Source organism: Xiphophorus couchianus, chromosome 19, assembly GCF_001444195.1.
Source record: "Xiphophorus couchianus chromosome 19, X_couchianus-1.0, whole genome shotgun sequence".
In the NCBI taxonomy this organism is placed as follows: Eukaryota; Metazoa; Chordata; class Actinopteri; order Cyprinodontiformes; family Poeciliidae; genus Xiphophorus; species Xiphophorus couchianus.
In genome coordinates this window covers 3,996,858-4,023,017 of record NC_040246.1, presented here as the reverse complement: position 1 = coordinate 4,023,017, position 26,160 = coordinate 3,996,858, and the positions used below count along the sequence as shown (strand labels likewise).

General features: G+C 39.3%; 2 protein-coding genes across 2 annotated transcripts; one reads left to right on the top strand and one right to left on the bottom strand.

Annotated features, from left to right (window-relative positions):
• Positions 1–159: 159 nt before the first annotated feature.
• On the bottom strand, positions 160–21,795 carry smc6 (structural maintenance of chromosomes 6). Its single transcript, XM_028001120.1, has 27 exons — positions 21,659–21,795; positions 20,826–20,976; positions 20,617–20,728; positions 19,640–19,745; positions 19,419–19,555; positions 18,208–18,269; positions 18,017–18,097; positions 17,831–17,932; positions 16,573–16,692; positions 15,203–15,298; positions 14,947–15,093; positions 14,766–14,854; positions 14,088–14,258; positions 13,781–13,959; positions 12,382–12,583; positions 12,179–12,293; positions 11,929–12,089; positions 8,664–8,799; positions 8,473–8,553; positions 8,208–8,378; positions 7,922–8,059; positions 7,185–7,330; positions 6,214–6,339; positions 4,536–4,641; positions 3,858–4,010; positions 3,651–3,748; positions 160–1,210 (listed from the first exon to the last, which is right to left on the bottom strand). The coding sequence occupies exons 2-27, from the start codon at positions 20,961–20,963 to the stop codon at positions 1,123–1,125; spliced, it is 3,261 nt and encodes a 1,086-aa protein (XP_027856921.1). The 5' UTR covers positions 20,964–20,976; positions 21,659–21,795; the 3' UTR covers positions 160–1,122.
• A 106-nt stretch (positions 21,796–21,901) lies between these two features.
• tdrd6b (tudor domain containing 6b) lies at positions 21,902–25,965 on the top strand. The gene is made up of 2 exons (XM_028001121.1): positions 21,902–22,061; positions 23,187–25,965. The coding sequence occupies exons 1-2, from the start codon at positions 22,034–22,036 to the stop codon at positions 25,670–25,672; spliced, it is 2,514 nt and encodes an 837-aa protein (XP_027856922.1). The 5' UTR covers positions 21,902–22,033; the 3' UTR covers positions 25,673–25,965.
• The last annotated feature ends 195 nt before the right edge of the window (positions 25,966–26,160 follow it).

Below are 26,160 nucleotides of genomic sequence, written 5' to 3'. Positions count from 1 at the left end.
GAAAAGGGACTACAGTAACCAGTTTTACCAGGAAGTTCTACTAATTAGCTAGCTAAAATAAGCAGGTTATACCTGATTTTAGGTAACTAATTAGCAAAAATCAATGTACTGTTGAACCACAAAAAACCCAACAACAAAAAATACTATTTTCTACAACAGTCACTTGAAAACTACATAATTTAATGGGTGTTTAAGTCAGCAGCAGTAGGAACAATTGTTGCTCTTCTATATGCAGTTAAACCAATTAGTTCATGTTATACATTCATTATTGTGTAAAAAAGACAACAACGTGGGAATGCAGTATTTATGCTAGGTTATGGTATCGTGAGAGTCTCATGCCGGCCCATCCTGAGTCAAGACCACCTGCTTTTCCTCACACAGCACCAGCACAAGCGAGAAATCCAACATGTGGACAGAGAAAAGAAAAAAACAAGTGAATAGCAAATGCAGAAGGTAAGTAAAATCCATCATTTTTAGTCAACAGTGAGTAGACTCAGCTAGAACACAGCAGAGGAGTATGAGGCACATCTATAGAAAATGAGGTGGGACATAATACATAAAGACAGACTTTAAAATATACAGAAGAAAAGACAACAAACCAAACACAATAATGTCTTCCAAGTACATTATCCCCATATGATTGTTCATAAAGCTTTCACAATGCAAAATTCTGCAAAACTTGTACACAAACTGCAACACTAAGGTCACTTAAGTTCTTTGCTTTTCTTAGAAATAAAACATAATTCACAGCAAAATAAGGTTTCATAAATAAACATTTAAACACACAGGTTGAAACCTTACTCCTTAGGTAAACAACTCCTTAAAAACACTTTTCTCAAACACATACGGGTAAACATCATCAAGTAAAACAATAGAAATACAGTACTGCCAGTGAGAGTTATGAGTCTACAGTAGGTTTCCATCTAAATCTTCATCTATATACAAAGAATAGAAAAATAAATCACACACAGATATTTATATTTAAGTTTCATAAAAAGTTTCATAAAAACGATACTTTTCAGCAAACACCAGAAGATGTAAGGACAAGGTTTAAAAGTTTTAGCACCTCCCCGGTACACAAACCGGCAGTGGTTTACGTATGAAAAGCACGGCTGGTGTATGTTACAGATCTTTGTCTCTTGATTGGCCGTCTTCTCGCTCAGGATCCCGCAGATGATGGATTTTGATGAGAGCCGTTTTGGGGAGGTTGCTGAAAGAGAATCAACAGTTTTAACTGGTTGCCAAACATTACTGTGACAGCATTGATGTCACACCAGTAAAGCTAGATGGTGTAAACAAGGGAAAATTTGCAGGGAAAAAACTGTTTAAACTACGTTGCTGCTGGAAACAAATCATTATTTCCTCTCCGGATATGTAAATGGCGTAGTTCAAGTAGCCAATCTTTATTTTTTAACTTTTACATCTGATTTACAATGACAGAAAAAAAGAAGCTCTCAACATAAAAATCCACCCCCAGGGTATGACTTTTCAAATTTTTAACATCTGTGCTTTTTAAAATATCTCACTCGTTAAAATACCATTTAAATGAATGGTGGACGGCTTCAAATGCTTCTGCAACTTAGTGATGGTTGAAACCAGATAGAAACACCATATAAAGTTCAGAGGGTTGACGAGGCTTAAGGCTATTACGCAGGTTTGCAATGTCTTCTGCCGGTTTCATACAATGACTGTTGCAAAAATTGGGATTTTTGGGTTCAGACACAAACCTAAACTGGTCACACACCCCCACTCTCATTGAGCCACTCTAAAGGGAGATAAAATACATTTAACAGGATTTACAGTAAGTTTTTTTTCACTAGCTCTCAGGGCTTTTTTGGAGCAATTGAAAGTGAATTTCTATGAACCTCAAAAACAAATTATTCAGCAACTGGTTCTGCAGGTTTTACCAACTCAAATTTAAGACTTTTTAAGACCATGATGAGTGGAATTTAAGATCTATATCTCAAAAGAAATGTATAAACTCCACACAGCCAATTTGCAATAAATTTACTCTTACCCATAATAGACGCAAACCAGCTGGCTAGCTAGCAAGGGTATGTTAGCAGAGGAAGCAATGTCACAGGAAGCAATGAACATGTCTGAGTGTGACTCAAACGTTTCTAGGCCTTTCGCAATAAACGATAAATCAATTAATCGTACGATAAATTTAAACTACCGACTTCATTTTAATTATCGGTATTATCGTCTCTTCTGACCTTTTTCTCTTTCTGTTAATGACACTGAATGAAAAAAGGCTCAACTCTGGTGCTCTCCACTGACTCCTCCCTTCCTCATTTCCTTAGTGTAAAGCCCAGCGCACACTGCACAATCTTAAAGCTGTCAGCCGATTGTCGGCCCATTTTTAAAACCTGACAGATCACACATTAGCCGACAGAAATCCTAGATATAACGGTTCCACCGGGTTCGGTCCTGCAGTGTGGTGTCCAACAATGGGCACAAAATAATGGCTACAAGTCCAGTGAACTAATTTTAAAACCAGGCATTAATCAACGCTTTACTACAGTCTACCTGCGATGCATGTGGCTAGTGTCAGCGTAAAGTCCTGACTGAATGAAAATCATTATAACCTATTTATGTCACCTTAATGAAGAACAGCTGAAAAGTTACCGGGATTATCAACTGCGGTAGCAATTTCGCTCCAACTCCTCCTCTTGTCATTTCTATATTCTTTGCATGTTGAATAAACATTAATGTTGTTTCCACATATCATCTCCAATGTCCGCTGGACTTTGGGTTGCGCCGTATCAGCTGTTTGGGATTCCCCTCCGTAATTTCCCCTCAGAAAACACAGAGGAGAATCCACGCTTTCTGATTGGCTACCTGTCACATTCAACAGGCTGCGTTAAGATCCCAGTCGGGGAAAAAACCCCTGATTTGGATCAGAGCGCCACGACGATCTACCGTAACACACCACACAATCTTAGAAAGACCAATGTTTTAAGATTGTTGTAAGGGGAAAAATAGGAGCAAAAATCATGTAATGTGAACTATTGCATCAGGTAGTCGATGTGCCCATCTTCTCTATTTAAATCTAATTATTACTGAAGGGCAACATAGTATACAGACTTCATAATCTGCACTCTTTTGGTTGAATGCAGTATTTATTTCCACTTTGGCTTTATGTTGTTTAATTTTTTTTCAAGTGAGTTTATTGTTAATGGAGACTGAGAATTCATTTTATTTTTGTTTTTGGTTGTTTTGTTTATTTTGTTTATCAGCTCAAGTGTTATATGTTCTTTTGAAAATAAAGTGTATTTATCTTTGGCAAGAAATCACATGCATTATTACGTCATTTCCATTAAATCAGTGTAAAAAGATCTTCAAACAATATTATCGTTTATCGCAATAATTTTTTGAGACAATTAATCGCTGAGCAAAATTTGCTATCGTGACAGGCCTAAACGTTTCCCTGACAGAAAAAATCCCGCAAGAAAAAAAAATGCATAGGAGACACGCAATTAAACAGTCCTGCCAAGACAAAATTTAAGACTTGTGATTAATGTATTTAAGGCCAACTTACTTTTTTTAAAGCTATTTTAAGATATTCTAAGACCTTAATTTTAGATACATGAATTTAGGACTTTTTAAGAACGCATGGACACCCTGGTATATATGAAATAAGGCGTCACCTGGTGTTCAAGGGAGTAATGAAGATGAACTGCCTTAGGTGCTGCCGCTCTGAAAGCTCCAGGAGGAGGTCCAGACAAATCCTCCTGTTGTGCATGTCCTGCAGAAAACAGTTTTCAATTCAGCCGAGTGTTCATGCCTTTTTTCCCCTTCCTTTCCAAAGACATACACACGAGTCAGTGTTGTTTAAATGCTTTTTATGCGCTCACCATGTAGACGTCGAACTCGTCGAGACATCTGAACGGTGATTCTGTGATCTCCCAAAGGGAGAGCATGAAGGAAACAGTGGAGAAGGAGCGCTCCCCACCAGACAGAGACCTCATGTCGCTCGCACCGTCTTTGTCCCTGCCTGGAGGCTTTACCTTTGGAGCAAAACAGAATTAGCTATTACTCAGATTGTACTTACTCTTTATATATGTATATATTTCAGACACCTAAAGGTAACAGATTCCTTGTCTTGGAAGTGTGAATTACCCTTGAACATAAGTTTGTTACTTTAATACAATAATGAAAGCAGGCATCTTTATTTTGTATAACTTGGTTTTTTATGTAATTGTGCATTTCAATTTAAATACAAAAAATCAAAATCACAAAGTCTCACAAAGCTTCTACTGCAAATGTCTTTGTACACTTGAAGTAAGACAAAACTAACATACAAGTAACTTTTCAGCAAGAAATAGGAATTTGTTTTAGGTCAACAATTCCTTAATATTGATGAAAAAGAACCACCTCCACTGGCAGATTATTTCACTCATGATATGGGGGAAAATGTCTTGTTATAAGTGAAATAATCTGGATGTGGAACAAGTACTATGTTGGATCACTGCATGTGCAAAACCGAGCCATAGCAGCACTATATACGATGAGTAGCACAGATAAAGACGTACCGAAATTGAAAGCGTCTCGTTGTTGTGATCAAAGATCATGGCGCCGCAACAGTTCATCTTGATTAAGAAGTTATTGAAGTACAGCTTACACCTCACTGAGAGGGATCTTAGGAAGGAGAGGAAAGGAGGAAATTGTTGTTCTGTCATATAAAACCCCAACAGAATACAGTAGTGTCATACGATGTTAGCCCCGTTTCTGATTTCCTGTGGTTTTGCATGTTTGTCATACAGAACATTAAACCAATTTAAATATTAGTCAAAGCCAACACAAGTAAACACAAGATGCAGTTTTCAAATTTAGGGAGGAAAAAATAAAGATTGGCCCCTCAGTTAAAACATAACTGTGGTTTATTACACCTCAGGTCACTGTTTCTAGCCACACCCAGGCCAGATTACTGCCATTCCTGTTCTCAATCAAGACATCACTTCAACTGAATCTGCCTGACAAAGTGAAGTATGCCAAAAGATCCTCGAAAGCTAAACGCCATTCTGAGAGCCAAAGAAATGTAGCAACAAAAGTAATTGAGATATATCAGTATCTAAAGTGTTACAAAGCTATTTCTTTTTTTTCTCCGAAGAGTTTTTGAGGCACTAGTGGCTCGTATTTTTTTGTACTGTAGGCAGACAGGAAGGAGGGCGAGGAGAGGGAGGAAGACATGCGGTAAAGGTCATCGGGACCGGGAGTCGAACCCGTGACGTCCGCGTCGAGGACTAAGGCCTCCAAACGTGGGGCGTGCTAACCCCCTGCGCCACCACAGCACGCCCTGCGAAGCTATTTCTAAAGCATCGGGACTCCAGCCAACCACAGAGAGTCGGTATCCACACATGGTGAAAACATGGAGCAATGATAAAGCTTCGTATGAGAGGCCCGCCGACCAAAATTACCTCCACAGTGGAGTGACGACTCATCCAGCTCACAAAAGACCCCACAACATCTGAAGAACTTCAGGCCTCATTGGTCAAGACTAAATCACTGCTGAACAAAAATAAAACTCGTCTCAGTTTTCCCTTTTAGACTTTTAGGAAAACATTCTGCGGATTGACGAGACCAAAAGTTGAACTCTTGAGAGGGTGTTTGCTCCGTTGCATCTGGTGTGAAAGCATCACAGCGTCTCCGAAAAAGAACATCACACCATCAGTGAAACATGGTGGTGGTACTGTGATGGGTCTGTTTTGGTGCTTCAGGACCCAGAGGACTTGCTGAGATAAACGGAGCGGTGAATTCTGCATCCTGAAGAAGAACGTCCGGCCATCTGTCTGTGACCGCAAGCTGAAACAAACTTGGGTTCTGCAGCAGGACCATGATCCAAAACACTCCAGCAAGTCCACCTCTGAATGACTGAAGAATGAAGTCAAAGTGCTGACTTCTTTCTTCACTTGATACCAGTTGTTGCTTCTGAGGGTGACCCAAGCAGTTACTGGATTTAGGGGCGATCACTTTTTCACACAGGGCCATGTATGTTTAGATGTTTTTTAAACACCTTTACATAAAAAGTGTTTTCTGTGTTTACTTGTGTTGGCCTTGACTCCTATGTAAATTGGTTTGATGTTCTGAAACACTTTAAAACAGGAAATCGTGAAGGGGGCAAACACTTTTTCACACCACAGTAAAATGGCAGTTGTAAGTGTAAGATAAACAGTGAAAACACATCTGAAATGGTGATGGCTGCTTCTCTACCTGCGCATTATTTTGTATCTGTTCTGCCTGTCTGACATGATGTTGTTGAGCCGGTCGATGAACTTGCGCAGATCCCTCACTTGGTTGGTTTTCTCTTTGTAGAGCGAGAGGGCCTCGGCGTACTCCCTAATGAGGTCAGAGGGAAGAAGTTGGCATGGCGTAAATATTTCTGACTTAAACTGCATGAAACCAGGGCACAAGATGAGTTAGGAATAGCCAAGAGGCAGATCTGATTGAGGTACAAAGGAGGCTCAGCAGAGGTTCGGCCGATCCAATGAGACTGCTGCTTCTATTAATTCTCCCTCTTAGTTTGGCTTTTTTTTTTTTCCTCCCGCGCATCCCAGTTTCACTGTCTTTGTTTTTTGTCAATGTGTGCATTACAGCTGCTTCCTTTTCCTCTTTTTTTCCTCTTTACGCTGGTGATCTCTTTCTGGGGCTTCTCTCGTTTCTCTCTTTCCTTACTGCATGTGACCCAGAAATGGGTCAGAGCCCAAAATCCTGAAGCAAGGCCTATTTCCTAAAATGTAACTGGAGGCGAGAGGAAGGAGGCAAATAAAGACCTGGTGGGGAAGCTATGAGTTGGTATCGCTACCATTATGAACACAAATGTTCTGCCACTGAAATAAAAGAGGGTGTGTTAATTGTTCTGAACATACAGTAGCTGTCAATCACTAAAAGAAACCTGTTGCTCCCTGTCTTCCTTTATGACATCTTCTGATTTCCTGTCTTGGTCTGACCTATTTCGAATAACCCAGCTGTGCATACATTTGTTTTCGTTCACCTTGGACCTTATGCAATAACACTTCTGTGGATTCTCCACAGAAACATGGCAAATCTGTAACTGGGAAAGCTGAAGACACAAACATCCAAACGTATGAAAGCATCTGTACTCAGCACATCTTCCTATGCGTAGTTTGCCATCGATGTGGGAGCAGAGAGATGTTTTCTGATTGATCCGCGCTGTCTCTCACCTGATCACCAGTTCCTGCTCGCCGTGGTTTCCCTCATAGACCTTGAGCTTCTTCTTGAGCCGTGTGATTTCTGTGTCGATGCTCTTGGTGGGGGAAGTGACGTGCTGCCGCTCGGGGCTAATCTGCGTGGCTTTCTTCACGTTTTCCTGTCAATACGTCAATCGTGTCTGGTCAGAGTCTGGTCTTTATAGGCGAATACGCTATCGATTAGGGCTGGAACGATTAATCGGGTATTGAAATAATCTTCAATAAACGATTTAGTAATCGATTAATCGTTAACTGGAGTATACAGACTCGAAAAAAAGCACAACATATTCCGAGCAGTAATTAAGCCAAAACTGCACAAAATACATTTTGAATTTAAGATCAGAACATCTTCTGTCTGTAAATACGTTTTAGCCAAAACTCCTCAAGCTGTAGCTTCACCCGATTCAAATTCACGTTATAAGGAACGTTATGTTATCGGCAACAAAATGTTCATTTTCTTATGTAACAAAGGACTTTAATTATTTGCACATTTTAGGATATGTCAAATTTTTTGTTCAGCAGGATTTTTGATTGGAAAATCTGCAGAATGTGTAAAAAAAAATTTATCAGATTAATCGTCACAATAATCGATTACTAAAATAATCCTTAGTTGCAGCTCTACCATCTGTCCCTAATTGCTGAAGTGCAGAAACTAGGTTTACTTGAAACAGATTGGAAAAGTAAAAAAAAACAAGCAGAGTTCTCTTTACCTGCAAGTCTTGCTCTTTGCCTGAAAGTACGCTTCTCATTGCTTGGATGTTGCCCTCGTACCCTTTCAGTTTCTTCTCTAGTAGTTTAAGGTTACGTTCATGTTTTAAACACTCAGTCTCCAGTTTCAGCTGCTCGTCCTGGATGGCAAGAACAAAAAAAATTATCTTTTTCACCATCAGGAGATCCTTGTGTTTAAATACTAGATGATAAAAGCAGAGAACAAACTCTTGCACTACTACCACTGAGGGGGTCAAAATGTCAAAAATATCAGCAATTCCTTTTCACCTTCAGTGGCTCGATTTCCTCTAGCAGCTGATCGATTTTCTCTCTGACAGAAGAGTACTTGGAGTCTGCCTCTTCTGATGTTTTCCGCTGCTTGTCAAGTTCTGCCTTCGCCCCCTGAACGGCTCGTTTTTCCGCCTCAATTTTCTGTTGGTTCTCCTGGGCAACTTCCTCCTGTGCATTGAGATTTCAGGCGTTAATCTGGCACAGCTCATGAACGTTGTGTCTGATTCTGACAGTGATAAAACTGAGAAAAGCTGAGGGTCACCAAGGAGGAGATGTCATCACTTTGCTCCTCATTAGCGGTCTCCAGCTCACTTATTGCTGCCTTGACCTGGTTCTCAGAGGCCTGCGATGCAGCCAAAACAGAAAAATTATAAGAAAACAAAGGATTTAAAGAGCGGGTAGGTAATGACACGGTAAAATTAGATTTAAGAGGTGATGTTGCCTCACGCTGACCTGAGTCTTCTTCAGGGTCTTGATGGTGTTGTTCAGGCTGCTCTCCATGTTAACTATGTCTTCGCTGACGGAGTTCACCTGAAGCTGAAACCTGGACAGCTGAGCTTCGAGATTCTCCAGTTCCGACTCCAGCACACTGCGACACACATCAGAGATTTTCTCTCAGTCAGCGACTCCCAACAGTTCAGACTGGACTCAAAACGAGTTCACGTCAACATCTCTAAAGCCAGACTTAATGTGAATTTGGGATCAGTGTCCGGCCAGAGGCGATGTTGAAGAACCGGGAGTTTGTCCTTTTCCTTCATGCCACCGTCCAGCCATCCATCGAAATGCACCAGTACAACTGGCAGGTTAGGGTTTTTCCACCAATGCGGTTCAGTGTGTGTTCCTGTTCTGAATGCGTCTATGAACTGATGTTGCGTGTTTCCACAGAAAACAAAAATGTTCCACAGCATAAACTGTGATTTTTCTGCGCAAACCCCAACGTCACCTATAGACCAAAAGCAATAATGATGAAGCATGGCACCAAAGACTGTGCAGCGGTCTGTTAACCTGTCATAATGAGCAATACATCAATTAATTGCACAACAAATATAATTTCCATCTGGAGAACAATCGTCAAAGAGACGCTCCTCTTTAAAGTCGTAAAGAAAAGCCGGCATGTTGAGAAATGCCGCAAACATTTGACAACAAGTACGATGTTTGCACTACCTGCCACTTCTGCCTGTTTTTTCCTGCCTGAGCTTAATGATTACTGTTTTTTTGAAATGCAATTTTGGTTACTGAGACTTCATAATATATAATTTTAGTGTTCATAATTTTAACTATTGTTGTTTCTGTTGTTTCATTTGTTTATTTGGGACATTTAAAATGTTTTCCAGTTCCAGTGTTGAATATTCTTCCGTTGTTTTGATACTTGCTTAGCTAGAATTTGAGGCGATGGAACGGCGTCAGTTCTGATGATCTTTGTGTGAAGCTGCACAGCAGAAAGAAGCTCCAGAGTTTTTGTGATGTTCTGCAGCTTATTTTACTTTCTGAGCAATCCCAGGTAATTTCGGATCAGTTTACAGTTCCTTCGGCTGATGATTTTAAACTAGGATTATGGCAACACGATAGCTGTAAAAGCTACTTAAGGGTTTGTGCTTTCAAAAAGGTCAGCTGAGATATCCAATTGTGTAAAAACCTTTTACAGCAGTTTGTTTAATTATTTCATTTTACTGCCTTTTTTTAACGCTGCTGGAACCATTTCAGGAAAACTATTTGCACTAAGGGAAGCCAGAGACAGATAAAAAAAATAAAGTGTGTAGAAATCTACCCTGGTGCTGAGCTGACAGACATTTAAATCCATTTTTAATATTTATTGAAAGGAAGAAAAGACTTTCATGGACTCATAGATAGCATAACACTCTAATCACAGCCTATATTAGGAGATTTTAATAAGTAAATTTATTGTTTTTTTAACAGTTTAAGTTATAAAATACAGATTAAAGCGATCACCACCGCTTAGGATTGCTGATTTTAGGTTTGAATGGAGCAGACACACTGCTGCTGCTGTGTGTGTATGTGGTTGTTCTTACAAAAAGTTACATCTCACATGCTTTAAATACTGTATTAATGACCTGTTGATTATTGCAAACTACCACTGTGCGAATAGCAGTTTTAATTAACTTCTTGAGCTTAACCGCTACGGCACGTCATAAATTATGTCTTTCGGCAGCAGAGTGTAACTCAGATTAAAAAATCCATTCTGCAAACATATTTCCATACAGTTTGTAAGTGGAAGCAGGCGGCTTTTAAACTACAGCCGCTATGAAGCAACCTCAGGTTAATCGTATGTTAGTCTGATTTAATCATGCTGAATCTCACTGCTGTGTTGGGTGGGGATCTGTGTCCCGAGATTGCAGCAGCATTCCAGCAGCAGGAGGAGGAGTCGCTCTGACCCAGAGAACGTAATCTACATAAATGACCCAGTTCTCTGACCACAATGGCACAAAAGCAGCCCAGGTGAAGAAACAATTCCAGGATATTGAGCTCCAGACAAAAAAAATAAAAAATGCTTTGTCACATTTAAGGCCTGTGAAACAACTGTGTACGACCGGCATTTCAAATATCTACAGTATGTGTAGATATACTGTAGATATGTAATGTAACCAACCTGACTGTTGGTTACATTCTGCTCATGTTAATTACACTACAAACCCCATCATACACCACATCAGTGTGAATCGGTTCCAAACTTCCTGCACTTTCTGTGTTAAGGACCGACAAACCGAACCAGTCCTGCTGTCTTCCCAACTGTATTTTTATCTGCTAACCAGTGAGGCAGCCGTTACTGAAGCAGAAAAAAACAAACCACTGCTCTGTAATCGACTGACATAAAAAACTGAGAAAATAAAATATCTACTTGCTTAAATGGAAACTACTATGCAAAATTCACTTTTTACACGTTTGTGTGCTTCCATTTGGGTTTCTAGTGCTTCTAAAAAAAATCAGCCCAAGCTGATTTTTGGCAATAAGATAAAAAACTTTTGGTGTCTGAGAAAATGAGCTGTGTCAAAACCCTCCCGATTGTTATGTTACACCTGACGGGCACTGCGGCGTTACCTAGCAACGAAAGCAAAACCCAGCCACCCAAGTAGTAACCCAAGTGGAGCTCCAGCCCACTTAGTCAGCAGGTTTTACAGCTGTATGCACTGTACAACTTCAACTGGAAAAGACAAGTTTTGTTGTTGACTTACCATCCAGAAACCCTTTGCTGCATTCTTATTGTTTGTGCAGGAGGCTCCACTTCTGCTTTTCAAAGATGTATGGTTGTATAATTTCATATCTGTTTGAAGCCATTTTCATGTGCAAGTGTAAACATTGAGTCTGAGGGCGTGGCCAGCAGCAATTTATTTAAATTTAAAGTGAAAACAGCTCATTCTGAAATTATGTCAAAATAAGCTGAACTGAGCAGACTAAAATCTCATTATCTTAGAATGATTTTGTGAAAAAATATAATGTTTTGTATAGCCTACATACCTGTCCTAAACCGTTCCAGGAAGAACAGGAGGTCACCTTTAAATTTTATTATTGGTGTCTTTTTCCATTTCCTCTGGAGTAACAACACAAAGTTTGAGTTTTGTAGTTTTATTCATTAACATTTATCCTGTTCAGCCCATAAAACATAGCCGGTTTCAGGTTACAGTCCTTTCTATGACAGATTTTCAGGGCCAACTGTACATCTTATGCGTATTCTATCATGAATAAACCCCAAAGTACTTACTGTATTTCCGTCTCAATATCTCCACTGAGGTACTTGGCCATGCTGAACTCAGAGGTGTAGTAGCGATTCGGGAACACCTGATCTCCCTCAGCCGTGAAGGCTTCACGGCAGTTCCTTGGAGGCCGGCCTTTCTGCATCATCCTCCTCGCCTTGTCTTTTTCCTGAAACCACACATTGATGCACATAGTGAGCAAGAAGGTGCAAAAAACCCCAGAAACTAACATCTACATCAGTCCAGGCAGACACTAACTTTGATTATGAGAATGGTTTCTATCCCCCTCATATCAATCAGACAATTGACGATGACAGGAGTTGCCGATGTGATCGTGTCCAGCACGGATGGGTAATCTGGATGACATGCTTTTCTGGTCAACAAAAAAAACAAGAAGAAAAAATGTAATTCAATAGTTCTCATGAAATGCAAGTGAAGTAGAAACAGCAGCAGGTTCTTACCGCGCATGAACGTTGTAGAGTTTATCGGTGAAGGGGCTAACGATGATCTGCGGTCTGTTGCCTTTCGGATAGAAGCGAGACATGAGCCGCTGAAGGACTAACTCATCTTTGTAGTTGTCGCAGCAGAACGCCTTCATGAAGCTCCGCAAACAGCACTCCACCGCCACGGCCAGGGTGGGATCCTTCAAACTGATGCAAGCCCCTGAGATCAAACAAGAAATGTTATGCAACACATCAACAGAGTAGTCAATAGCTGTGGAGTGGACGGGAAAAAATAAGTGCTTTTCAATATTTACTATAAATAAAAATACTGGGGTTTTCATTTGCAAGCAGACCCTTTAACTGAATGGCCCAGTCAAAGTCCAGACCTAGATAGAGTTAAGAATCTGTAGCAAGACTTGAACATTTCTGCTCGCAGTCTCCCTCCATCCAGTCGTACTGAGCTTGGGCTATTTAGCAAATAAGAAGGCTCAAAATTAGCTATAGTTGCAAGGAGAAGTGATTCTACAAGATCTGACTCAAAGCTGCCAAGTATAAATGCACTCCACACTTTTCAGATTTTTCTGCATACACATTTAAAACATGAATCACTTTCTTCTGCATCACAATTATGCACTACTTTGTGTTAGTCTTTCACGTCAAATCCTAATTTAAAAACACTCCAGTTTGTGTTTGAAAACATTGCAGGGCTACGACAACTTTTGCAAACTAATCTAAGAGGCAACTAAGGTGCTTTCTGACGGCTTTGGAACTATATCACACGTTCACAATCAGCACGAAAGCACTGATAGTCACCAGGTATCTAAACACGGCATCAGAACAGGAAATGGCGTCAAAACAAACTCGTACTAGTTGATTAGTTGCCTGCTAACTGATTATGTTGCCATGTTTACTTTACAGGCATGAACATTACTTCATCAAAATACAACATAAGCTGAAATATTATATTAAGATTTAACTTCTTTTTTTTTTTTTATCGCCGTGTAGTAAAACACTTTGAAGAGCAAACTGATTTATTAAGATTTAAAGTGTCAGACCAACACAAAATAGCACATTTTGTGAAGTGGGAGGAAAATGCTAGATAACTTTCAATATATTTTAAAATAACAAATGTATTAAACCTTTCTAATAAATCAACAGCGTCCAAGAATATACATTGTCATTGACTACAACAGAAATATTAATATATTAATATTGATACTGGCCCAAAATGTTCATATTGTTGTGTCTCTAATGATAATTTATTAAGATGCTTTGATCTGCGACAGCGAGCCTCCATCTTTCTTCCTTCCTTTTTTTCGCGATTCTTTCTTTCGTTCTTTCAGTTTTTTGGGGTTTTTTTTATATTAATCCCAGACGACAAATATAAAACCAGAACAACGTGAAAACGGTTAGTTACCTATTGGCCCGACGGGTTTCTTGATGAAGCTTCCTGCAGCAAACGCATCATTAATGGCAGCAATCAGGTCAGGAACATCGTCTCCAAACCGCTTGAGCTTGTTGGATCGACTGGCCAGCAGCTGGTTTTTTCTCTTCTGCTTGGACTCGTAAGCAAACCGCACACTCTTTGCTTCGACTCTAGTATAAAAGAAGGGTTTTTATTTATTATTTTTAAAGCGATGAATCCTCACTAGCCACAAATAAAAAATAAAAAAGACCTACCCAGGGAGTTAGCTTGCATGAGAAGCAGGAAGTATTTCTCGTACCTTAGCTTGTCCCGTTCTTCTTTTCCTTTCAGGAGTGCCTGATGTTTCTTCTTGATGTCTTCATTCAGGTGCGAACACGTCCTCTCCAGCTCCGCCAGCTGCTCCTTCAGCTCGCCCAACGTCGCCTGTTGTCTTGAGCGTCTGGTTTCTCCGCTGTTGTTCAGTCTCTCGCTGATGGCAGAGGAAACATTTCAAGTTGTTGTGTGGTTTTCTAGAAAACTAAGCCAATAAATGCACTGCAAAAACACATCGTCTCACAAAGAGACTTTTTGGTCTGGTTTCTAATGCAAATATTAGTGCATGTGAAATGCGGCAAAACTGATTTGCAAGCAACTTTTCAGCAAGAAATAGGAGATTTTTTAAATTCAATAATTCCTTAATATTGATGAAAAAGTGCTAGCTGTAAGTGAAATAATCTGTCTGTGGAAAAATAAATTTTTCCCATTTTATAAGGTAAAATGTCTTGTTCCAGATTATTTCACTTATAACAAGCACTTTTTCATCAATATTAAGGAATTATTGGCTTCAAACAACCTCCAACATCTTGCAGAAAAGTTACATATAATTTAACTCTATCTTGTTCCAAGTGTGCTAAGATATTTGCACTAGAAACTGAACCAAAAATACTTGGTAAGATTGAGTGTTTTTGCAGTGTAAGATGTCTGAACACCTCCACACCTCGCTTTAGCCTTGTTAATTTTCTCCTGGAGAAGGTTCTGCTCGCGTTCTGTTTGCTTGAGTTTGTTCAAAGCCCGGAAATAAACAAGCTGTAAAAGAAAAAATAATAATTAAATTAAAAAAAACACACACACATATCCCATCTATTTAAGAGAATCATTTAGAAAGTTGTAAAGAATACCTCCTGCTCCTTGTGAGCTTTGTTAACGATCTTTGCTTGCTGTTTAAAGTTGAGATTATCCTCTCTGAGGGACTTGTGCTCCTCTCTCAGACTGTCAGCTCTCTTTTTTATCACCTGCAGCCTTTTCTCCGTTTGTGCGAGCTTTGACTGCAAGAAAGAAAAATAAATAAATAAGCAAAAGCTGCCCGGTATAGACAAGGTACATATATAAAAAGACTTGGACATTCCAAATGAAAGGGAATAACTTGTTTCATACCTGACAGAGCTGCAGGTTATCTTCATGTTTCTTGTCTTTCTCTTCTTTCTGAATTTCCTCCTTCAGCTGCTGTATGGACTGCTCCTTGTCCCTGACCTAAGGGTGATAAAACATACATGTTTATCATGTTTAGGTGCAACAGCTTGTTAAACACTAGATACCCCAGTAAGAACGACAGGCGATGACATCCTGTTTTATCTAGTTCTTGTTTTCTTTCAACAGAGTTATAGTCAGAAAAATAAACATAAATTAGTTCCAGTCAAGATTTTTATTTGTTTATTTACAGGATAGAAAGGTTTGCCAGGTAATTTACTTTTTAGACATAAAAAAAAAGTCTTTGGAGCCACAAAGTTTTAAAGCAGAACTGGAATGCCATAACTAGATTTGATATGGCATCTGGAAACACAAAGTATGGCTATTTGTTGTTTTTTCTTTAAGGAAAGAAAAATAAATCTCAAGTGGCTGTTTGGCCAATTAACAGAACACAGAAAGTGGGTGGCGTGAGTTCTACAATTATTTCCAAACATCTTTACGCAGGAAAAGAGGCAGACCTTTCTTCTTTAAAAAGGTGGAAATGATGGACTTTTTCTAAAAGAAACAAAACAACGGTCTCTCTGTTCAAAATACACCAAGACACATCGAAATGTATCAAGGTTATAAACCGCTAATCTCTTATCTTCAAGGTGAGGAAAAACCTAGGACTGAGGAACCAGGACGAAGCAGGCTAGGTGGCTACGATGGATAGCTGTAGCACTGAATCAGCAGGTACATTATTGAGGCCATTACAGGTGTTGTTTGTGAGCATAAAGTTTGCCAACTAAGAAAATGTGCTGGAGAGCGGGGCTTTCTTTAAGTACAGACACTGGAACCTTCATGGAGAAAGTTATGAAATTAAATCAACAACCGCTCGCTCCAATTGTTCCTCCTGCATATTTACCTATGATCAAGACCTACAGAAGCAAGCCATTGTTTTCTTAATCTCCGAGCCAAACCAGCGTTTGACTGCAGCTGCCATGCATGTGTTTGTATAACAGTATTTATTTTAACTTCCCTTGTTTTTACCACAAATAAAGAACTGGGTTGAAGAGACTTTTCTGACTGAAGGTGGGTTTTAAGAGTTTAAGTGATCGGATGGTGTCCATGAGAGAAACACAGCCTGATATTGTGCAGCAAACAGACACTTTCAGCTGCTTCCATTCACTGCTGCTGTTTCATGCAAGATGCTTTGCTTGTGCTTTCTTTTAAACCGTTTTAACACACTCTTGACTTCGGATGAATATAAGTGATTATAACTAATCCCGGTAAGAGTCCCAAAAACAACCAAAAGGAACATTGTCTGCTGAACACATCGACGTCAGACAGCATCTTACCAAACACCACGCCATTTGTTTCTTCAGGCTCTCCAAGTTCTCCTTCAAATCACTGAAAGACGACAAGCTTTCATATCGCTCTTTCTTCTGCAGGAACTCGTGCTTTAAGTCCTTGAGACACTGAACACAAAACAAAGATGAACACATTTTCCTTTTTTTTAAAGAAATATGTCACAGACATGCTAAAGTATCAGCAGCAATTTTGTCTCTTAGTTGCCTCTTAAAACAGAGCTTAGAAAGTGTATATAAATTAAGCCTCAAAAATAAGAGACTGGAGAAGAAAGGAAAAAAATAAACAAATGAAGAGATATTTTTATTGTACTCATATAATATATAGAAATCTATGACATTACTAAGCAGTGCTTCTTTTAACAGGTGTGAATTTTGCAGATAGAAGCTTATAAATAAACAAAAGGTGAACAGAGAAAGAGGATACCACATACAGTACAGACCAAAAGTTTGGACACACCTTTCTAATTCAATGGGTTTTCTTTATCTTCATGACTATTTATAAGGCAAGAAATCCCACTTATTAACCTGACAGGGCAGGTTGACCTATGAAGTGAAAACCATTTCAGGTGACGACCTCTTGAAGCTCATCAAGAAAATGCAGAGTGTGTGCAAAGCAGTAATCACAGCAAAAGGTTGTTACTTTGAAGAAACTAGAATATAAGGGGTATTTTCAGTTGTTTTACACTTTTTTGTTTAGTGCATATTTCCACATGTGTTATTCATAGTTTTGATGCCTTCAGTGTGAATCTACAATGTCAATAGTCATGAAAATAAAGGAAACTCATTGAATTAAAAGGTGTCCAAACTTCTGGTCTGTACTGTATATAAAAGATTACAGTACGCTATAATCTATCAAGCGTCTTGAATTTATATCTTTTTAATACAGATATAAAAACGATATAATGGAAATAGACTGGAATTAACTGGATTGAAATGAAATTAATTTGAACCAAACAGGATTTCATGGATAATTGGATATAAGCTGAACTTGTTTGAACTGTAGATTGTACCGTCACACCATGCATTTTACCGAATTAAGTTAAATGTATGGCAGTGTATTAAACCACCCTAAACTACAAGATTTAAATGTTTTACCATAATTTTGAACTACAGAATAACTTCATAATTCAGGGACATGAAGTCATTGATAAATATGTGGATTGGAAATCAGAACATCCATCAAACATCTGGCAGATTTATCAACTCCAGAGTAAAAGAGCTTGAGGCGATAAACGCAGGTCTGTACCTCCTCTTGCCTCTCAACCTGTTGCCGTGTGATTGTTTCCGTGTGCTTGATGTGGATGTAGTCTCTCTTCATCTGCTCGAGTAAAGTTGCTTTCATGAAGAACTAGGGATGGTAAAACACCACAACTTCAGCTTGAAAGACAAAGCAATGGAAAACTGGAATGAGTGATCTCATAGCGAATGGGACCTTGTATTTGTCCGACTCATTTTTCGAATGCAGGAACTGTTTGCTCATTTCTTGGCTGAGAATGGATACTGGATTATCCAGCTGAAACACACACACACACACACACAAAATAACACACGCTCCCTTTCAGAACCAGAACCACTGATTTTCCTTAAAATCCCTTCAAATTTAAGGAAACATATAATTGTTACCTGGATGTTAAAGTGGTCCAGAATTGCTACTAATTCTTCTTTCTTGTTTGAGACAAGTTGACCTAAATATGAAAGAACAAATAATAACCCTTTTAACATAATTCAAATCAATTAGAAATTGTTTATATTAGATACAGTAATCCACTGAAGGAAATTGTTACAAAGATATTCAGAACAGACCAGAATCATGCTTCACCTACACACAGTACAGTGTATATAATGACATCTAGAGCTGAAGGAATGAGTGAATGGAATATCCAGTCCAGTTTATTTATATATACACCAACTCAACAGTAATATTCAGATTAAATTCAGTCTAAATTCAGATGCCGTCATATTAAATTTATTATATGACCAAAGTAATTTCTGTTGATTGTTTCAAATCGTTGACTTTACAGGAGGCATCATAACAATAGAATATTAGGCAGGTCTGGATGTGACTATGGAGCAAAAGAATTACCGTACTTTCCGGACTATAGAGTGCACCTGGAAATAAGCCGCACCAATAATTTAGAAAATGTGCAAATATATAGGCCGCAGTTATCTCTAAGCCGTACGCATGTTTATCAAAAGCCATCCAGTGTATATGTGACCTCTAACACGTAGACAAGACTTTTGATAACAAAAGACAGACGGAGGAAGTGTGTGACGAAGTGATTCTGGGGCTGAGTGCTGATAATCCACAAGAGAAACATGAAGATCACCATCAATGACGTTTCCTGGTAGGCTACTGTAAAATGCTCTGAACAAAGCACAAATAATATACGCATTTGTGTATATTATTTGTCCATATTTAATTAGAAGCTTAAAATAAAAAATCTGTATAGCACCATTATGTGTAAATATCTCCTGTCACAACACAATATCAATGTCAATTTCGTCTCGAGGATAAATTCGCCCTTGAGCTTGTGCTGGCTTCTTCATCACACTGCAGTCCAGCATTTCAAAATCCATTGGTAAAAATCCATATACTAGCTGCTTCATTGCTTTAGATGCAGCGATCACAGCGCGTAAAAAAAAAAAAGTAAGTAGTGGCTTTCGTCTGGAAATTACAGTATGTCTCACACACCCTTAATCCAGGCATGTTATTTTAACATGAAGAACACAACTAGTGCTTGTTGGAAGCTCTTTTTGTTGATAAAACCAAAACTCAGAGGATAAAAGAAATTTAACTACGATGTAAAAACTGTCTATGTATGTGGAAAAATCACCTGATTTGCTTTTGAGTTTGTATCCCCGAGATCCATCGCTGGAGATGCGTTGTTCAACGGTGATGTAGTCACCATACAGATCCTTTTTGTAGGCATCTGCTCCTCTGTTTCTCAGCTTTACAATAACATCTGCAGTGCTAAGCAGACAAAGAGACCCCATCCCCATGACCTTCTGGATGTAAAAAAACTACAGCAGCCAATCAGAACCATCATCAATTTACCTTTCTCCTGTTTTCACGAAATCCTTCAGCGACACTCCCCTGTTTGTCATGGTGGCCTTCCCACCGAGGCCAACAATCAAGCCGGTCAGAATGGCACTTTTTCCACCTGGGAATGAAAACACCACCAACAGAGAAAGGGTTAATAAATCAGTGTAGGGCTGAAACAATTCCTCGAATGACTCGAGTACGTCGATTATTAAAATTCCTCAAGGAAAATGTATCTGCCTCGAAGCTTCGTTAACTTGTTTTATTATGTAGTGCACCGAGTTCTGCCTGGATCATTATTTGTGGAGGGCAGCGCTCTCACTTCCGCCTATGAGTTGTTGTGAAGTGCTAGCAGCATGGTGTTGAATTGTGCGGCGTTTTGCCAGGGTTTGGGGGACAAATACGGATTGTTGAACTTTGCAGTGTGATGGTTGCTTTTGTGGCGTCGTCACGGTTTTGGAGCGAACGGTGGGAGGAGTGAGGGGACAAGAGAGAGAGAGCGCGAGAAAGAGATCCGATTCCTCTGATAATCCTAAAAATATCCTATAGAGTACTCGATTACTAAAATATTCTTTTACCACAGCCCTGAGTCAGTGCATGTAAAGCATGTCAAACATATGCACAGAACTGCAAGTTGAACTAGAACGCAGTATGCAAAGTGCACCCAGCACTGAGTGTGATCATTGTTTACAGTAAACTAAAGCTTTCACCTCTTAGAAACAGTTTTTTTTTTAATTGATATAATTTATAACCAACAGCAGTGCAACTAATACGAGTTTCTGTACAAAGAAATGCTATTACTGTATATTGTAATTCAATTATGCAGTAAAGAAAGAGCCTTTGTTGTACCATTTAGCTGTGTTACTTTTATTGCTAAATTAAGCATGTTGTTCTTCAAACATAGACCTTCCTGATACTAAAATACGCCTACACGTGTAAAACACACCAGTTATAATTAGCAACATATTAAAGGGCACTAAGCATGAACTTACTCCCATTGTTGCCCACAATAAAATTGACATGGGGCCCAAACTGGACTGGTCCAAAGGAGTGGTGGCACATGAAATTTTTTAAAGTGATGCTTTCAATGAGTCCAATGTCCCCCTACAGCCAGAAGAAAAGACAAAATAGTCAACAGATAATGATAGTGTAAAGGCACAAAACATGACTTAAGGTTTAAAAAAATATATACATATCCTACCGAAGGGGAAGTAGTGAAGATGTGTGAAGATAATCCCTGGTGATTTGTGTCCGTTGCATTTTCAGCACCAGCAGCTGTCACTAGCCTGTTCTTCACAGTCGATGCATCAATAATCAGACTGGCTTTTCGCTTACTCATTTTGAAAGAGTCACTGAAAATACAACCAACCACATCAGGTTCAGTTTAAGAGCATGCACAGTTTATACCGATTTATACATGGCGTGGATTAATGTAAAGCTGTGAACGTTAAAAAATAATGCCCAGTTTTGAATGTGAATATATAGCCTGCTTACATTATGCTCAGGAGTGAATATGTGTAACTGGAACTAACTCTGAGGAAATGTGAAGAAGCTTATTGCAGCAGGAAAACAAAGAAAATGTGACCAAGAAAGGAAAGAGGTGACAGCAAAGTTTAAACTAAACTGTATAGAAAAGTTCACACACGTACATCAGCTTTGCTGCATGTTAATATGCAAGAATACGAAGCTACTACAAACTTTCGGCTATAATTAGTAACACAAGCCAGGCTACCAAACAGTGAATCTGTGAGACAAGCTAAAACAAGCGATGTGTTATGAAGCAGGAAGCCACGGCTTCGTAAAGATTCACGCAAATGATGAATACAGCACATGTGCCTTGAAAACAGTGACCAACTAAGGCAGTTACATGTTATTCAGAGCAGATGAAGCTGTTTTTCCACCACACACGAAATCTGTCCAAACACAAAAACAGTCAGCATGGCAGCCGTAAACCGAAACAAAACATAATCACAGGACTATTACCGTGTTTCAGCCTGTCTTCGAGTCCTAAACAAACAGCAGAAACACACTTACCATCATTCAGTAGCCTGCAGCCGTCCACAATAACACGGGGCCATGGGGGGCTGTTTCGCACTTCCTGCTCGGACTGCGCGAAGGAAACCACAGCAACACGGAACTCAGAGCGCGTCCTCTGATTGGCTGGCGGTACACCTGCGCGAGCGCGCGCGCGTCTGAAAACAAGTAGTTTCTTTGTTTGTTTGTTTTTAACTTGTAAACCATAAGCATTTTTAGAAGCTCAGGATGCATTCAGTGTATGTAAAAAGTGACTTCTAAAGCAGCCTGATGATGACGTACTATCCAGCTGTCAACCGAAGCCTTTAAAAAGCCACGTGAGCACAACGCACGTCCTTCCGACGAATTCCAGCCCAGTCCAACCAGAGGAGCGGGATGAAACGAACAGTCAACAATGGGCATGGTAAGGCAAAGATGGCCAAACATTTCGCTACGTGAGCTGAAATTGTCAAGTTGAAAAGTAGTACTTGAAGCCCCCAAGTACCAGTTTTTCTGTTCATTAAAAATGTAAAAGTAAAATTAGTTTACATTTTAATAAGCTACGAATGCAATATATGAATGAAAGTAGCAAAGTAGTCCCATTCCTGAAAAACTGGTTTCTCTAAATCATATCAAATCAATCCAAAAAATGACTTGAAAGAAAGTTTGTCTCATTTTTGTCCAGAAAGACAATCTTGTAGTGCTAGAACTGGACATGGATCATTTCGTCTTTAGAAAAGCTTGATGGATGGGTGTGTCCAAGTTTGCGCTTGACTAAAAGCTGATCAGTGTTTGTGGGCCTACTTGCATTTATTTAAGTGGAAGCAAAAATATGATTAAATAATGGAAATTGCTTATTTGAAGAAGATTTTAATATGTCCTATTAAAAATATTAGCTATTCTACAATTGCAATTAAAATGTTTCCAAACATGTTACTCTTTCTAAACTACCTCATCCCAAAGAAATATTTAACTTTTTACTATTTAAAAGCCTGTGTGCTTGCATAGCTCCCATCTATAAGGAGACAAAATACAGACAATTTGGGTTGATAAGCAATGGCTCAACAACTGAATTTTCAATGGGACATATTTCTGTAAAATGTTTGCATAGCTTGGTTATTTTAAGCTAATTTAAGGAACTAAAATGAAAATATGAAATTTCAGAAAATGTCACAGGAATTTGTTAAATAAATTCGAAAATTCAAAATTTGAGCCGATCTAGATTTTAAAAAATACAAAACAAATGACATAAATATCAGTGCAGGTGTTGTTTTTGGTATCTGGCAGTTTTAATCAGAAATCAGTTGTGGGAAAAACTAAACTTTTGTTTCCCAAATTTAGTTTGTTTTAAAATGAAACATTTATATCTGAGCAGTGTTTTTTGAGTTTACAAGTGCAGTCTTTTTAAAATTATACCTAAAGACAGAGAAATGTCTTTTTCACACCGAGACAGTCTCTCTTGTGCACTGTTAAATTAAATCAAATTTGACTGATATTACTATATGCTGGTAGTGCTACATGCTCTAATGTATATTTTTTGTATCAACAGGATTCAGTCCATCGTCAAAGCCTGAAGATCCAGCGTTCTTGCAACTGAATGCACAAGCTTTTCAGTATTGCCTATTTAACGTGCAAAAACCCACCAGTCCCAAATGGACCATTGCTGCAAAAAGAGACTTACAGAACTTTATGAACTTGGACTCTGTGTCTGCCATTGAATTAAAACATGTTAGGAAGGCTGTAACATCTGAAGATGATCTGGAACTGAATGTGGTAGATATTGAATCCGGATCCGAGAGTCTGCCTAAGCACCTGGCTCAGTCTTGTGATCTTTCTCATACTGGGAGTCAAAGTCCCCCAGAAGTCCCAGTGGATGAATATCACTACTTCACACACAATATTAAAGTGGGTGGAGAAGAGAAGATTCTGGTGACATTTTCTGAATCGGTCCATCACTTCTACTGCCAATTGGACAGAAATTTGACCATGTTGGAAAAACTCCGGAAAATTGTTGCACTACTACCTGCCAATCATCAGAGCTCAGATTGTCCACTTGGACTTAATAGCATTTGCTTAGCCAAGTATACTGATGATCAGTGGTACAGAGGTCTAATAGTAGAAAGATCCCCAAATCTCAAGGTGCACTTTGTTGACTATGGGGACACCCTTGCTGTTCTTGACACTGATATTTGCCCCTTGCCTCCTGAAGCAAGTATCGCCAGGTCTGTTCCTGTTCAAGCTGTTCCACTCGGGCTGTTCAATGTTCCTGCAGATGTATCACTGGAAATCAACAAATGGTTTGCCAACCATGCTGTGGGGAACAATTTCACCATTTCAGTAGCAGCAAAAGGGAAGAAGGGGAAGCTGTTGGTTGAACTGTTTGATGGATCACTAAATGTAAATGCCTTGGTCAAGGAGAAGGTGACAAAAATGAGACGACCAAAGATGACTGTTGTGTTTCCTGACGATGAAGTCTCTGTCTCAAAAAAGACTACTTTGCCAAATGAGGATCATTCCCTACCTGAACTCACCAGATCATCAATATTAAAGAACAACACTGGCCCAGAAATGCAGGAAAACAAGGAAATGTGTCCCACATATGCCTCATCACCAAAGGCGGAGCAAGTGAAGGATTTGGACATCATTCTTAAGAACAATAAAAGCAGGACGGAGACTTTAAATCATAGCTTCTACAGCAACTTAGAAATTACTCAGTTTTCATCCCACAATCACCCAGAGCAAAATGCAGAGGGTTACATGTACAACTGGTCAAATACTTCCCCAAACATGGCTGTGGATGCATATGCTTCTTGTATTTCAGGCCCACATTACTTCTGGTGTCAGCAGGCCAACACAGAAGACCTTGACAAACTGTCATGTCTTGCTAATGAGGTTGCAAAGGCACAAGACGTAATTTCGCCTGAGCATCTTAAACCTGGTGTTCCCTGCCTTGCTCTGTTTTCAGAAGACAACAAATGGCACAGAGCTCAAGTAACTGAGAACTCAGACAAAACAGTCCATGTCTTGTTTGTTGATTATGGCAATGAATGTGATGTTGAGAAAAAAGATGTAAGATTGCTGTCTCAAAACCTGCTAGAGATGGCTCCTCAGGCTTTTCTGTGTCGTTTGGATGGTTTTATGGAGTCCAGTGGCTTTTGGGATAATGAGGTCTACGATGACTTCTACAATCTCATAGTTGACAAACCACTTAAAGTGACAGTTGTGGCCGGAGGAGATTATTCAGAGAATGGTGTTCCCCAACACACAGTAACCACAGAATGTGACAAGATTGTAGTTAACAAGGTCATTCAGAAATACTGGAGGTCATTTTCTGGAGAACATTCTGGAAATATTGTGGCAAAAGATTTTCAAGCCAGCAACAGCAAGGATCATCTTGGGCCCTCCAAAGAAAAAACAAGTACTTTCACGTACAAGCAGCCAGAAGTGTTCAAAACTAAAACCGAAATGGTGTACGCGTCCTGCATTGCAGAGCCAAAATTCTTCTGGTGTCAGTTTGCCAACACAGAGGATTTATGTGAAGTGTCCCAGCTAGCCCAGGAAGCTGGTAAGGCACAGCAGGATGTGACATTCCTTCAAAGTCTTGGACCAGGGAGCCATTGTCTTGCTTTGTTTCCTGATGACAAGCTGTGGTACAGAGCGATAGTAGTCCAGAAAGACAACAGAACAGTACATGTCCTGTTTGTGGACTATGGAAACGAGTCAGACGTTGACATCCAAGACACAAGACCTTTGCCTCAGAATCTTCTGGAGAAGGTACCCCAGGCCTTTCTTTGTCGTTTGATTGGATTTGATGAGTCTAAAGGCTCCTGGGATGACCAAGCTTATGACTTCTTCTACAAGCTTTTGGTTGATAAACCCCTTAAACTGACTGTGTTCAGTGCAGAGAGCCATTCAGAGATGCCAGTTCCTCAGTATGCAGTGGAAGTTGAATGCGAGTTGGTATCCATAAATGCATCACTGCAACATTACTGGAAACCATTTACAGAAGAATGTGCTGTGACAGAGTACCTTTAGACAATCAGCTGCTCACAAGGCAGTCCAACTCAAACATTCCTCCACTTTGTGTCTTACCAGTCTTAGCGGAATGAAGCATATCCAGAAGTATGATGGTTTTGTATTAATCTTTTGATGACCCTAGTTTCCTTAGGTGTCAGTGTGTCTGCCCAGAAGATCTGAAAGAGTTGTGACTTGCAGTCACATCGTCGTCCAATAAGAGACTTGTATATGCCTCTGAGGATTCGTCATTCCTATTTCTTCTTGTCTGTTAAAATTTGTACAAAACCAAATAAAGACGTTCATGAGCAAATCAATTGAAAAGCCTATGATTGCAATTTTTTTTCTGTTGACAGACCTCGGATTTCATTCTGTAATTGGTCTCAATAGATTTATTTGCTTTCTGTAGAAAATTATTGAAAGCTATAAGATATAGTTCTGACAATTTGAAAGGTAAAAAAAAAGTTTCTTTAGTTATTTAATTAAGCAAAGTGGTCTACGGATTGAAA